The sequence below is a fragment of the Clarias gariepinus genome, chromosome 7 (genome assembly GCF_024256425.1).
Source record: "Clarias gariepinus isolate MV-2021 ecotype Netherlands chromosome 7, CGAR_prim_01v2, whole genome shotgun sequence".
Taxonomy (NCBI): Eukaryota; Metazoa; Chordata; class Actinopteri; order Siluriformes; family Clariidae; genus Clarias; species Clarias gariepinus.
The window spans coordinates 5,475,761-5,491,974 of record NC_071106.1 but is presented as its reverse complement, the minus strand read 5'-3'; the positions used below and the strand labels follow the sequence as shown (position 1 = coordinate 5,491,974).

The window sequence follows — 16,214 nt, the reverse complement described above, 5'->3', positions numbered from 1 at the left end:
TGAAAGCAGCTCCGTTCTCTTCTTGCTACCGTCATTGTTAATATTCTTGGGACTCATGTTGCTATGTCTTACGAAATCTTACACGAAATGCAAAAAAAAAAAAAAAAGGTAACTATTTTCGCTCGGTTTTGACTGGCTCCCGGACGTATCCGCGACTTAGCCAGCATTTGGTTTAGTTGCTCTTACGTTGAAAATTTTAATTCACGAAAATTCATGAGGTGGGGTGTTTGTATACTGAGGTACCACTGTATTATTATTATTATTATTATTATTATTATTGTTGTTGTTTAATTTTCAATACTGACAAAATAATTGTTTTTTTCTTTGAAGTTATTTTGTTTTATTTCATTTTTTGGCTAACACTGTAACCAAAAACCCATCAAGTCTCTTGTACTTCCATCATAGATTGTTTTCCTCGCCTCGGGGTCTGTGTGCTCCCCCCCCCGCCCCCAACCCCCCCCCCCCCCCCCCCCATGCTTAGTGGATTTCCTAAACTGGTTTTCTCAAACAGTCCAATAACATACAGGTTAGGCTAACTGGCTTTTACAAATTGCCCGCATTATGTCTGACAGTGAGTGTTGCCCTCCAATGGTCTGGCACCCATTGTAGGGTGTACCCGAGTCGCCAGGGATTGGCTCCAGGTCTCTCATGACTCTGTACAGTATAAGCTCTACAGACAATAAGTGATTTAGTTGCGATAATGCGGAGCACTTTGGCCAACTTTTTGGTTGTCTGGTAAACATCTGCATGTCTCCAGAACTGTGCTGGAGATGTTTACGCTGTTCAGAACATTCTCTCTGAGGTGGTGGTGGAGAGCACTTTCAAATCACTTCCAAATCTCTATTAAGTATTAAATTGGTTCGAGAGTGTAAAAGCGGCTGAGCCCGTATAGTATTGAATTGTTGAGTTGAATTGAATAGTGTTAAATTATTGAACGGAGCCTGGGGATGAGAGCAGAGTCATGCTGGGAAAGATCACGCTCACAGTGCTAGAAATGTTTCATCACAGTATAAAGGTGAGCTGGCAAAAGAAATCCATAGTGATTTGCAGTGGTTTCACAGAGTGAAAAGTAAATGCCCCCCTTACAATGGAATAACAGAGCATTTGGTTCTTTAATTTGTCATCTGTCTGTAGCTGTTCTGTACAGCGATGCATGTGGCTATAAAATCAGGGTGGACCTTTGCAAAAAATCATCATATACAGTAAGTTAATAGTGGAGGATCCGAGGGTGATCCTTGATCAGAAATTAGGGGAAACACAAGTAAAAAAAGAGGGATGGGAGAGTTCGAGTCCCAGCACTGCCAAGCTGCCGATGTTGGACTCTTGAGCAAGACCCTTAACCCTATCTGCTCCAGGGGGCGCTGTAACCTGGTTAAGCCTGTGCTCTGCCTCCTGATTTTACTGTACCTGGAGGATGTAATTGATTAAACAATTTACATACATGTGACAAATAATAGCATGATAAAATGTTCACACCATCATCTAACAAGCAACCTGGAGATGTAAAGGCGTGGTCTGTGACAGGAGCTCCTCAATCACAAACATCTCCTGCTGCTTTTAAATAAAAGTGAAATTGCTTGATTGGCTGAAAGGCTGTGAGAGAGCAGTTGGAGATATGACGCTGGCTGGAGAACAAACAGCTGCCATTCTGGCAGACAGAGTGCTGGAGCAAAGTGATATCTCTGTAAGAGATCGTAACGTGAAGCGCATTTATAATATAACCCCTATCTCTGTCAGTGAGGGAGCGAATCTCCAGGTTGTACTGCGGCAGGGGGTTTCAGTCAGACCGTATGTGTTTACAGTTAATCCAGTGATGGTGGTGTGACAGGAAGTACTACAGCAGTACCTCGGCATACAAATTTAAACCGTTCCAAAGGCGAGTTCTTAAGGGGAAATTTTGTATTGCGAAACATATTATCTCATAGGAAATAATGTAAATGCAGATAATCTGTTCCACCCACCCAAAAGTATTACCAATATTACCAATTGTCAAGGCTATAATCATATTTTTGCAAATAAAAACATTTAGAAAAGACATGTAAATGAAATAAAATATGAAATAAATAGATATTTAACCTCACTTAACCTTAATTTGGCAGCATGGTGGTGTAGTGATCAGCGCTGTCACCTTGCACCTCCAGTAATACACGGATTCCAGGAAATCTGGGTTCGATTCCCACCTCTGGTCTGTGTGTGTAGAGTTTGTACAGTATGTTCTCCCTGTAATTTGTAAGTTTCCTCCCGGTACTCCAGTTTTCTCCCACAGACATGCAGATGAGGCTAATTGGCGTTCCTAATTTGGCAGCAGTGTCTGAAAGCACATGTGAATGTTGACCAGAGGTCCTACCACAATTGTAAAAATGAGAATAAATACAATGCTCACCACCGGACTCCACGGTACCTAGCTGGACTGCAGAGGCTCCTATATGGATGGATGGAGAACCATCTATCAATCTAGGAAAACAAAGTTTTTAGAAAGCTAATTTTAAACGGCTTCCAGGTGTATGCACAACTTACCTGGTGTTCGGTTTGGCTCAGTTCACTTGCACATATACGGAAAACGTTTCACATGTCAAATTTCTTCCAAACACAGCATAAACCACCAAATGTCCAAACACGGGAATGTTTATGCTCAGCAGTTTCTCTGTGACAGGACAAGCTGAGATTTTGTCTTCTTAACTTTAAGAGAGAAAAAGATTAATGCTGGTGAGGGAGCAATTGTTTATAGCTGCTATAACATAAGTGAGATCAGGACATCCCACATGTTTCACAGACATCCCACAACATCTAGTGCTGGAGGGAGTAACGTGTAGTGTCCCACCCTACAGTAAAATAGTACTCTGGAAGTGTTGGAATGACATTATGGAGGCATAAGAGGAGTAGGACACCTGCAAATATGCTGATGGGAGGAAGGAAGGAAGGAAGGAAGGAAGGAAGGAAGGAAATGGAAAAGCAGGATGGAAAAAGAACACTAGAAAGCAAGAAAAAAAGGAAAAAGGGAAAAAAGTGACAAAGAAAAAAACTTTTTTTTAAAAAGGAAAGATGATGAAAGAAACACAAAAACCAGATGGAAAGAAATAAAGAAAGAAATCAAGAAAGTGATAAAAAAGTTTTGACATGGGAAGGTAGGAGGGAGAGTAAAAGGAACCAAGAAAGGAAAGAGGTAGGGAGGGAATGAAAGAAAAAACACAATCAAAAAATAATCAAAAGAAAGAAAAAAGAAAGACAAAGCAAGAATAAGGAAAGAACGAAAGAAAGAAAGAAAGAAAGAAAGAAATTATCAGGAAACAAGGTGATAAAAGGAAAAAGAATGAAGAAATTGGGAAGCCTGGGCAAAGAAAGCAACAAAAAAAAACATATAAAAGAAAGTCAAAAATTAAGAAGTTAATAAAATTGGAAGCAGGAGAAAAGTAAGTAACAAAAGAGATAAAGGGAAGAAAGATGATCTCTCCCCTCCGGTGATAAATGTTGAGCCTGTGGGAGGCGTAACAGAGTGAGAGTGAGTGTGATAACGCTCTGAGTGAGGCATCAGAAGGTTGTGAGCTCAAATCCCAGCAGAGATCTGTTACCGAGTTCCGGAGTGAGCTCTGTGACTCTCACCTGCTCAAAGGATCAGAGCCCACGAGTGTGTTCTGTCTCGGTTTACATAAAAGTGTCATGTGCAAAGTGTAGAGTAAATCTCTCCGGGAGCAGGGCTTCAGGGTTCAGGGGAAACTTTCACACACTCCTACAGACGCCGAGTGAAGAACACATGAGACGTGTCTCTGCCAGAGACGATTGCATTACTGTGTGTAATTCTCTCTGGAGTCATTAACCAGCTGTCTTACACACACACACACACACACACACACACACACACTAGGCAATACACAGTGCATTTTAATGCTCTAGAATAGCACTGTAACTGTAAACTGTAGTCATTATCGAGTGCAGAAGTTTGTGTCCCCTAGTGTTAGAATGGGAGAAAAATTTAATTTTAGAATGAATGTAATGGGAGAAAAAAAGGGAAAGAAGTTTAAAAACAGCAGGAAATTAAATGAAACAAGAAATAAAAAAAACAAAGGCAGCAAGATAAAAGAAGAAACGGGAGAGAGAGAGAGAGAGAGAGAAAGAAAGAAAGAAAGAAAGAAAGAAAGAAAGACAATTAAGTGATAAAAGGGGAAAATGTCAGAAGGAAGTAGGGAAGGAAAAAAACAGCAGGAAAGAGAATAATAAAAAAAAGAAAGGGAAAACGAGTAGAAAGAAAGTAATGAAAGAAAAAGAAAAAACAAGAAAGAAAGAAAGAAAGAAATGGAAAAGCAGGATAAAAGAAGTCAGCAAAATAAGAAGGAAAGAAAGAAAACAAGAAAAAAATAAGAAAGTGACAAAAAGAGAATAAGAAAAAAAGGAAAAAATGTAGGAAAGAAATAAAGAAAGAAAGAAATAAAGAAAGAAAGAAAGAAAGAAAGAAAGCCAATAATTAAGTGATAAAAGGGGAAAATGTCAGAAGGTGATCGAAAAGAAATGACGAAAGTGACCAAAAGAAAGAAAAAGGAAAAGAAAAGCAAGAAGAATGTAACAAAAGAAAGAAAGAATGAGAACAAAGGGGGGTGTTAGAAGAAAAGAAAGAGAGAAATCACACCAGCAGGAAATAAGTTAACATAGCAGAAAAAAAATTAAATGACAGTGGGGAGAAAATGAAAAGATAGTAAACGACAAAAATGGATTAAACTTGAAAATACACACACACACACACACACTGCGCTACTTCATTTTACAGCACCGTCTCATTGTCCCTTGCTCGTCCTTATCTCCTTCTGATTTTATCCTTTTTTGTTCTTGATCCCTGCGCTGCTCTATCGCTCTCTCACACAGGAATGGATTTTTTACCCTCACATATCCTGTAAAATAGACTCAAACACACACACACACACACACACACACACACACACACACACACACACACATTGTAAAAGTCATTCCACGTCCTCACATCAGCTCATTGTTGATTGTTTTCCAGTAACAGTTAGACACAGAGTGGTTTATTCTTCTCTTCTTCATTAAAAGAAAAAAACAGTCAAGCTAAAATGCAGTGCAGTGACGAGATGTAAGAAAGCTGCAGATGTGTAATATACACTACATTCTCTCTGAGACAGAAAAGGAACTGATTGATGCTGGTCATGCTCGAAATAATGCACCTTTATTGCGTCTCTCTCTCTCTCTCTCTCTCTCCTTCTTTTTCTTCCCCGTCAGCACTTTCTAATAAACTGCTTACTATAGAATCTGCTCCAGTTTACCCACTAATGCGTACTCAAAATGTGTTCAGTGTAAAAAGTGTGATGCACAGCTAGGAGATGAAGATACGGCAGTAAAGTGAAATGAGAAGCAACTGGAATAATGAACAAGAATATACCGAAAGCTGAAAAAACAAAGAGTGTGTATGAGGACACGGTCATGACGATTTAGCTGACATTGTTGCACATTCCATACATTAAAAAAAAGAAGAAAAAAAAGGAAATGTTAAATTGCAAATATGAGGGGTGTTTAATGTGCAGAATAAAAGATATAAGAGTTAAAAACTCCCTTTATTTCTCTATATAATCTCCTAATACACTAATGCACTTCTCCCAGGGTTTCACTAGTGCTTGGACACCAGCAAGGTAGAAAGTTTTTAGGACGAAACGCTGGCCTCCCAGGAACTCCTTCATGGCCCAAACATGTGGAAATGGCTGGGTGTGTTGGTAAATGATTGTGTAAACAGTTCCTGCAGACAGATGTGTCTCTTCCTCCAGTTGACGAGTTATCCATCGTTTTTCAAGGATCAGGTGTTCTGAAGGATCAGTCATGTACTGAATGTTCACAGGAATGACAGCAGTGGGCTCCGGGTTGGTCAATCACAGATGTACAGTCTTTTTAAAAAAAAGATGTTTTACTATGACAAGATGATGCACAATGAGGTTAATCTGTTGGTTAGCTAACATTAACTAACTGGTATTCATTTTTATTATTATTATTATTATTATTATTGTATAAGGTATAGAATTGCTAGGGGGTTTTATTATTATTATTATTATTATTATTATTATTATTAATATTGCAAAGAGCTTGAGTGTACTAGCACTGTTACATGGTACAATAATCTACTTTTGACCAATCAGGTGGAGCGGTTTTGTTCTGCATGTTCTTACTGTCTCTATGCTCCTATATTATAATGGGTAGGTTCTTCTATTGGATTTCCTTTTCACATGACTAAGACTGTCATGATGCAATGTGATGATTATAAGTGCAAACACATCCGTCCAAATCTTTCGGGGGAAAAAATGTAACCATACAGTAGATATTAAATATTAAATCTCTTGCTGTTACTCACATAGAAATCAAAGTCCTGCTTCAGTACATGAACCTGATGCTGATCTCTCTCTCTCTCTCTCTCTCTCTCTCTCTGTAGGAATCTTGGGAAGTCTGGATTACGAGTGTCATGTCTTGGTCTTGGTGAGTATCTGACCTTGTAGAAGAACTGAGGATGCTTGTGTAACTGCAGAGGTACAGATGAAGTAAATTTGAAGTAGAATAGCAGAGTGGTCCTTAACAACGTCCTCCAGCTTCCTGTAGACACTGAAAATCCTTTTCACTGGGTTCAAGGTTTCTGTTATTTATTTAGTGAGTGTGTGTGTGTGTGTGTGTGTGTGTGTGTGTGTGTGTGTGTGTGTGTGTGTGTGTAAGCTGCTAAACATTTGGGTCAACACCAAAGTGTTCCAGCAATGACTGTTAGGGGTGAAGCCAGAAATCACTGTAACCAATCATCTGTTTATCATAACGATTTAATATTGGATGGATGGATGGATGGATGGATGAAGAGGCAGACAGGCTATTCTCTCTGGGGTCATTAACCAGCTGTCTTACACACACACTCACACACACACACACACACACACACACTAGGCAATACACAGTGCATTTTAATGCTCTAGAATAGCACTGTAACTGTAAACTGTAGTCATTATCGAGTGCAGAAGTTTGTGTCCCCTAGTGTTAGAATGGGAGAAAAATTTAATTTTAGAATGAATGTAATGGGAGAAAAAAAAGGAAAGAAGGAAAAAAAACAGCAGGAAATAAAATGATCCAGAAAAAAAATCACAAAAGAGAAGAAAAGCAGCAAGATGAAAGAAAGAAATGAAAGAAAGAAAGAAAGAAAGAAAGAAAGAAAGAAAGAAAGAAAGAAAGAAAGAGAAAAAAAGGACACTTAAGGACAATTAAGTGATAAAGGGGGGAAATGTCAGAAGGAAGTAGGGAAGAAAAAAACTGCAGGAAAGAGAATAATAAAAAGAAAGAAAAAAGAAAGGGAAAACGACTAGAAAGAAAGTAATGAAATAAAAAGAAAGAAAGAAAGAAAGAAAGAAAGAAAGAAAGAAAAAAGAAAGAAATGGAAAAGCAGGATAAAAGAAATTAGCAAAATCAGATCTAAAGAAAGAAAGCAAGAAAGAAAGGGACAAAAAGAGAAAAAAACTGGAAGACAAAAAATACAAATGGAAATATAAAACAAAACAATAGACAGACAGACAGGCAGGCATATAGACAGATAGGTAGAAAGACATAGATAGATAGATAGATAGATAGATAGATAGATAGATAGATAGATAGATAGATAGATAGATAGATAGATAGATAGATAGATAGATAGATAGATAGATAGATAGATAGATAGATAGATAGATAGATAAATAGATAGATAGATAGATAGATAGATAGATAGATAGATAGATAGATAGATAGATAGATAGATAGAAAGTTTTATAGAGAAAGTTTTATAGAGTAGTTCTTAATAATCATTGAGCATCCTTAATACTAAGAAATTATTTGAGTTGATGCTCATGATGACGATCAGACAAAGTAAAACCAAAAGTATTACACTGAATGTGCTCTATAGAGTTTTATTCCACCTGATCCTTACTCCACAGTAATTAGGTTTAAGCACAAAACAGTCCAAATGACTGTAGCTGATAATCACTTTGATTTACCTGTGATGTAGTGTATGGTTTTTGTTTGTTTGTTTATTTTTAAATCCACCCTGTATCCACTTTAGAGCCGTAAAATTTACTCGATTATGCAATTCAAAAAAAGGGTGGGGCCAGTTTCGGAGGCAGAATCAATTCACACTTTTAGAATAATTTATTCCTTGATAACGTACTAGAGCGTTTGCAGAAGATACAAACAGCTGCATATGCGAATGACCACATTTAGAAAGCGTAATTTGTCTCTTCTTTTAAGTTTATCATATCTGTAGCAATAGCACCACCTACTGGACTGGAGTGTGGAGTATGGCTTTGTACGAGAAATAATGATTAAACAATCAACAATACGAGTTATATAATTGATAGCTTAGTACTTTAAAACCTGTAAGACATATAACAGTATGAGGCCAATCAGACACTGAACTGAATCGGAAACGGTAACGCCCAAGAATCAAATCGAATCTATCGTCTCTGTCTGATTCGCAGCTGTAGTGCTGATGCACAGCAGGGTACAGATTTGTGCTGCCTTGTTTTCCTGAAAGTGTGTTTTGCTGATTTGATTTATCTTGGCTGTAAGCCTCCCAGCAGAATTTGTCGCTCAAAACCCTGTTGCTCAGACCCTGACCTGTGTGAATTCGGCTGTTCAATCTGTTTCTGAGAGCCTGCTGGGATTTCAGCAGATCAGACTGCATTTATTATTTCTTTGTCCAAAGGTTCGGAGATTGGGAAAACACACACATATGTAAACAGAGAGAGAGAGAGAGAGGGAGAGAGAAAGAGAGAGAGAGAGAGAGAGAGATGGTCTCTGAGACACTATTAATGAGAAAGGTAAAGCTGAGCGAGCGTGAGGCAGCTGCACAATTTACCGTGCGATCAAACACCAAATTCTGCATTGCCATGTGTGAGAGTAAAACCGCTCAGAGTGTTTGTTTATGTAGGATGTTATCCGCGGTAACCCTGAATACACATTTGTGTGTAAAAAAAATTATGTCTTTTGAGTACATAGCGGATCATAGCGGATCAATAGTCTCAGTATTGTATATAAATACAACCTTCGACAAACAACAACATAACCTTTTTATCGCCTGCCATTATTTATTTAACCAAAAAGAAAAACTGCCTCCATAGGATTTAAGGGGATAAGTTTGGGCCAAGTGCTGCTAATCAGCCATTGATTAACTGATCAGCAGCAGGTGTTCAGAACGCATAAGTTTTGTCAGTTTGTTGCTCTTAAGCATTCAGGTGTGTGTTAACTCAATGCCAAGAGGGAAGGATATAGAGTAAGCTATGGTCTTAGAAAAGCAATTGCTGCTGCACATCACAAGTACAAGTACAGTTAGAAAATGGGACCTGTGTCTGATCAAATGATCTGATGTTGTGACCCCAAGAACAAAAGATAATCAAAAATCCTATATGGAAAGAAGATTGACCCGTGTCCACAAACGTTTTAGCCATATTGTGGTATAAATAAATGTCAGACTCTCATAAATGGTGGCTCAGTGGTAGGTTTCTCGCCTGCTAGGTGGAAGGCCCGGGTTCGATTCCCACCCAAACCCCAGTCACTGGAGACAGTGCCAGTCCCAAACTCTGATCAAATAGGAAGGTTGTGTCAGAAAGGGCATCCAGCGTAAAACCTGTGCCAAGTTGTGTGTCGGATCAGATGGTCAACTATAGCGACCCCTCTACGTGAACAGCCGAAAGACGCCCTATTATCAAATGAAAGTTTTATTTCTACTGTACAAAGTTGTGAGAACCACTCTTCACTCCTGACAGTGTTTCTAGGAGTGTGATTGGACATGTTGTGATGCTTCAGTGTGATGTGGGAGATTATCAGACCAAACCTTTTGTAGTAATCTAGCTAACCAGCTTAAAACATTCGGTGTTTAATAACAACAGCTCTGTCCTTTAGCTCATTTATAACTTTATATAAAGCTCACTTCCTGTGTGGATTCAAATCACTTTGTCACTAGAGATCACTTGAGCTCAGATTCTAGACCTGAGTTTGATTGCTGCGTCCTCACCTGCCTAATGAACCGCACTGAGAGACACTCCATCACTCCATCGTCTATACCGCTTTATCCTGTATACAGGGTCACGGGGGGCCTGGAGCCTATCCGGCCCAGGAGACTTAGGGCACAGGATGGGGTACACCACACCCTGGACCAGGTGCCAATCCATCACAGGGCACACACACAACGCCAATCAGACTGATCAGAATGTCTTTAAGCTGTGGGAGGAAACCGGAGGACCCGGAGAAAACCCACCAAGCACAGAGAGAACATGCAAATGTCCATGTGCACGGACCCCAGACAAGAATCGAACCCAGACCCTGAAGGCCCACTGAGAGGCTGTACACACCAAACTGAGTATATAGTGCATATGTGAAAGCAGTCTAAGCAAGTCTAAGCAGTCTACAAGACGGATGGACAGAGTCAGTGATGGGGTTTCAACCAAATTGACACTTCAGCTAACGCTACCAGCGCACTGCTCATCTCTGTTTTATGTCCAGTCGATTCAGATGACAAACGGTGGAAGAAGAAAAACATAAGCATGGAGTTCAGCCAGTCTGTCCTCCGCTGCCTTTCTCACTTTATCTTCTCTATTTATCTGCCCATATTGTTCACCATGTCTCGTACTCTCATCATTACTCTCTCTTCTTCGATCAATTAATCATTCTCTTTCTCTCTCCTGTTGTAAGAAATAGTTGTAAGTTTAATCTTAAAAAAGAAAAAACACCCAATTTTAAATAAAAAACACATTTTTTTTTTTTTTTTTTTTTTTTTTTTACAATTTGACTAAATTTTGACAGCATTACTATAGGTCCATAATTTTGCAACTGGTTAAAATTTTCAAGCTTGGCTAGTAGTCAAAAAATTTTGCTCCCCAATTATACAAATTAAAACACTAATTACTGTATAATAATAATAATAATAATAATAATAATAATAATAATAATTATTATTATTATTATTATTATTATAATAATAAAAATGAAAGACTTTGTCATGCTGGTCTCTATAGGAAACTATTTAACTACAGGAGGATGTATTGAAGCGGTCTTACTGTAACCCCATCTGAAGTGTTTTAGTCCATGTGTAAGATGTAATTGTGGAAAACATTAACAAAGCAATAAATGCTGTGATTTTCAGCTACACTTCCGTCTACACTACTGTCAGAGCTGCTATTATAGAAAATTAATATAACATCTGACCAATAAGATCTGAGAAATAAACAGGACTCTGGTATACATAATTTAATAAAAGCAAAAATGATGACAGCTTGATATATGATTTGCTTTCATTTAAGATTTGCTGAGAGAACAGCCTGTGTGTAGCTGAAATTAAATCAATCTCAATGATTTTGAGTCTTTTTACCCTTTATTGTTCTGCTCAACCTTTTGGTAGCAGAGGTTTTGGCAAACGTTCGCTGTTTTGGATATAAGTCAGGTGTGTGTTAACAGCAATGCCAATAGGTAAAGACATAAGCATTAGTCTTAGAAAAGTAATTGCTACTGCACATCTCAGGCACGGTTAGAAAATGGGAGGGTCATGACAAGAAAAGGTATCCGACGTAAAACTTAGGCCTGATCAAATAATCTAATGTTGTGGATAGAACTAGAATAAAAAAATTATATACAAAAGATTTTCAGGTGTCCACAAACATTTGGCCACATTGCGTATAAATGAAACCATGATGATTTTTTAGTCGAACTTAGTCGAACCACACTATATGTCGAACTTAACATGATTGAGCCATCTCTACCGATCGGTTGATGTACTGTACGCTACAAATAAAAACTGCTGCCGTGTCTTTTCTCACTGTATGTTACTGTAGATAACATACAATGAGAAATAAAGTGGATCAAATGGCCAAAAATATTGGGACTGTTGCACCACTAGTTAAAAGTCAAAGTGGCTTTTAATGTCATTTTAACCACACTTCCGTCTCTGTATACTGACTCGTCATTCTTGTTGATGAGGCCCATCATGGTTGTGTCGTTGAGTCAGCACGCTTCAGTTCAGTGGTGCTGGACAAACTCTTTTCGATCCAGACTGACTGAGGTCTCCCATTCAGAAAGTCCAGGATCCAGAGGGATGAACTACACTAAAATACCAAAAAAACAGTTGGTATTTTTGAATATATTGACACTTTTCCCATGAAGTGACATCTAAACCGTTTGGAAGAGCCCTGTACTAGTTGCTGTTATCTTATTGTCCCAGGGAAATGAAAATCAAAGCTTAAAGGGTTAAGATGATGATTTGTGTTTACATTATTTTGGGAAAAGAACCTTCGCATTTGACTTTGCAAAATTTTGCTCCTTTTGGTACCAGGTTCAAATCCCAACACCACCAAGTTGCCACTGTTGGGTCCATGAGTAAGGCCCTTAACCCTCAACTGCCCAGATGTATAATAACATAAACTGTAGGCCGCTCTGGATAACATCGCCTGTGAATGTAAATGTATTAAGTAAACCACACACCAACTCTAAAATTGAAAATTTGCATAATTGCATACATTTAATTTGCTTGAGCAGTCATTGGAGATGTGCCTTCTCTCTCTAAGGGGAACACAAATGACCAAAGTGCTTAGCATTTGGTTGCTAACCTGCACTGTGTATTGATGCGTGCTGCATGATGAGGATCAATGTGTCCTAGCCTGGGTTCAGTCTGTGTAATTGTATGTGAAAGATCACGAAAAAAATGCGAACGAATGAAGGGGAACAAAATCGATGTCCTTCATCTGACCGATCAGCAGTTCTGTCCACATTCATCTGTGGGCCGAGTAAAGGAATCAATGAGAAGAGGTGTCCGGCGGTAGGAGAGTGGGCTGAGAAAAAATACACCATGTTCAGTTTTTAGGTTACTACAGGAATGTGTCATCAACTGAAGTGAGATGTAACACTCTGGGATGGAGTACAGTGTAGCATTAAAAAACATTCTGAACTTAGAATTGGATTTTTTTTTTTGGTGACGTTATGCTGTATGAACAGTGACCCCAACCAGGATGTTAGAAAAGCTGTAAATCACGGGTGCTCATTTTAATATGTTACTGTTTCTAGAGTGGACTACTACATGGCCTGCAGATGCTCCACACAAGCATATTGCGTAACTTGTGGATACTTTATAGGACTGTACATCTAATGGGATTTTGTTTAAAGAGAAACATTATATAAACAATGTTAAAGTCCAGTAGAATATTTAAGTCTTCTCAGAAATGCGCTAAGGTTCCATAAGCTAAGTCCGTATACAGTAAAACAGCATTGCCATAGCAGAAGGTCAATAGAGTCCAATTACAGGTTAAAAAGAAGCTCAATAGAGTTCAATGGCAGGTCTACAGGATTTTATAGAAAGGAGTAAAAATTCAATAACGCATGCAGCTTTAGGCAAACAGTCTATTTTCTAAAGTTCTATTTCAGGACTTGAGAGTTCTTTTACCCCTTCATTGCTTAGCACAACTTTTTGGTAGAGCAGATCTTTTGGTTGAGTCATTATGTGTCCAACTTAACCTGAATGAGCCATCTCTACCACTCGGTAGAGTGATGTTATGCTATGCTTAACAAATCCCACAAGATGACTCTGTGCCTCTAATTACTGTCTTTTCATTAGATTAGGGGAGCCTAGAGCCTATCCCTGCATCCGAAACAGGATACACCTTGGGGGCCAATCCATCACAAAGCACACACACATACAAGGGGCAATTTGGGAACGCCAATTAACAAATCTAAATGCTTGTCTTTCGACTGTGGGAGGAAAACCCCCCAACACGGGGGTTCAACATCTAAACTCCATCCATACAGACTTGAGGTGGGACTCGAACCCAGACCCTGGAGGTGCGATGCCACAGTTATACTGTATACAGTTATACATAGCGCTTCAACCGTACGTCTTTTATGCAACTGAGAAAAAGGCGATAGAGCATGCATCTTGCAGCAAACGTTCAATAGAGTTGTACCAAAAATAAACACATGGCCCAGAATTAATTATCATTATAAATGCATAGTTAGTATGGCACAGATTTAGTGCAATGTTTTAAGCATTGGACTACTGATTGTCAGGTACCAGGTTCGAACTCCACCACCAAGTTTCCACTATTGTTCTGAGATAAAAATGTAAGTCGCTCTGGATTAGGGCATCTGCCAAAATGCCATAAACATAAATATATGAAAGTATGGTCCTAATTGCCCATAGTGTATTGGTGTATCTGTGCTTGTGCCCTGTGATGGGTTCGCACCCCATCCAGAATGTAGCTTGCCTTGTGCCCTAAGCTTCCACGGATAGGCTACAGGTCAGCCAAGTCCGTAAACACGATAGATAATGGATTGATGATAGATTTTATAAGTAACTTTGCTTCATCAGAACACTTAACCATTGATCATTTTCCTGTGACAGCATGCCTCGAAGTGTTTTATTCCTTTTCAGCTTTCGCAGATTATCAGCTAGCAATGTTGTCTAACTGAACTAGTGTTCCACGTTGTATAACATAAAATAGGAAGAATGTATTCACAGAGTCTCTCGAGTGTTGAAGCTCTTCCACTTCCACGGCTTCATGCCACTTTAGAGCAGCGGTGAAGGTGGCACAGAGGGGATTATGGTAATAAACGCTGTCAGTTCCTCTGAGAGGCTAATCATGATCTGGTAGAGCAGCAGCGCCTTCGTGATCAAGTCCTCCTGAGTCTGGGTGAACTTTAATGTGTGCATATGTGTGTGTGTGTGTGTGTGTGTGTGTGTGTGTGTGTGTGTGTGTGTGTGTGTGTGTGTGTGTGTGTTTGTCAAGTGATTTTTCTTGGCTTTGCTTCCATCTGGCATCTATCACCAGACACAGAGGTAAATGCTGAGCGTCTCTGCTGTCATCTTTAGTCTGTTCTGAAAGCAGCTGATGTATCATTCTGCCGAGATGACAAAAACGAGGAGCTGTGTGTGTGTGTGTGTGTGTGTGTGTGTGTATAGCTTGCATGCCCTGACCCTTATGGCCCCTTTTATTGTGCAGCTCTCAGAGGAGCTATTCATGGGAAACAGAGCGAGATAAAATGCCAACGGAGATGACAGATCCTTGGGGATTAATGTGTGTGCATAAATAGGAAAGGCAACACACACACACACACTCACTGGTACACTAAAGCACTTGGTCCAGTCATCTACACCAGTTTACACTAGCTTCTTGGGGAGAAAACAAAAAAAAAGCCTCACCGACTTTAATTAGTGCTTTAACAAATGTCTAATTAACGAGTTGGGTAATGTTCTCACTGTGGTCCACTCATCTCTAATCCAAATGTTTCAGTGTTAAATCCTTCGTGGAGAAAAAAAAAACTAAAATTAATCGATTCTCAGCTTATGCAATATGTTATCTGCTCTTTTTAAACGAATCTTTAACTTGACTCAGAGGAACGAGTCGTCTCGGAGTGTGATTCGTTCATTTTCTACTGGGCACGCATGCAGAAGTATTGAGTGATTCTTTCTCAATGACTCTTCGACTCCGAGTCGTTCGTTCCTTTATCGCGTGACTCCCATAGACGCTATGCGGTGCAATGGATTCAAAAGAACGAACGACTCAGACTGGAAGATATAAGAGATGAGCTACTCATTCTGTTTATTATAATATGTCCTTAGCTGAATTGGAATATTTTTTATTGCTGGAACTAGAGCCAAAATTTGTGTATCTACAGTAGACGTATTTGGGGTCTGTTTACTGAAAATGCAACATTTTATTTCATTTCTGATTAAAAGAACGAAATGAACCAAATGACTCAAAAAAAGATTTGTTCGTTTTGATGAACGAGATTCAAAGAACTGAGTCACTAAAATGATTCGAGCTTCCCATCACTAGTTATCTGAGAGCAAAAGTAAGAGAAAATCTAAAAGTGTTCTTCTGTAGCTATCTAGTACGTAGGACAGTTTTTCCACTTCTCTGATGTTCCCTCTGTATCCCTGTGGTATCACATATACAGTTTATTACATTTATTAAAGATTAAAGCGGTGGTATGTCATTTGAGCATCCTTCATTAAGGCCTGTGAAGTGATGTCTAATTGCAATAAAAACTCCTTTTCCCCACTTTGTTAAAAATAAAATAATTACGCCCATGCAGCTTAAAACAGATTTATTTTTGGGCCAGAAAAAAGTGAAATGAAGCCTGAAGTATATGAAAGAGTCACTTCTATGGCATGCTTGTGCTGGGAAACACACAATCACTAATTTAGATCTTTCCAAGTCATGAAACTGAACTTC

The 16,214-nt window shown here is 38.9% G+C and overlaps 1 protein-coding gene across 2 annotated transcripts in view; it reads left to right on the top strand.

Annotated features, from left to right (window-relative positions):
• The window catches only part of kcnab1a (potassium voltage-gated channel subfamily A regulatory beta subunit 1a), a 116,234-nt gene that overhangs the window by 63,304 nt on the left and 36,716 nt on the right, over nucleotides 1-16,214 (top strand). For both annotated transcript variants that reach the window (XM_053500425.1, XM_053500426.1), the window contains exon 2: nucleotides 6,428-6,471. In XM_053500425.1, coding sequence (XP_053356400.1) covers nucleotides 6,428-6,471 — 44 coding nt within the window. The remainder of the gene's footprint in view (nucleotides 1-6,427; nucleotides 6,472-16,214) is intronic.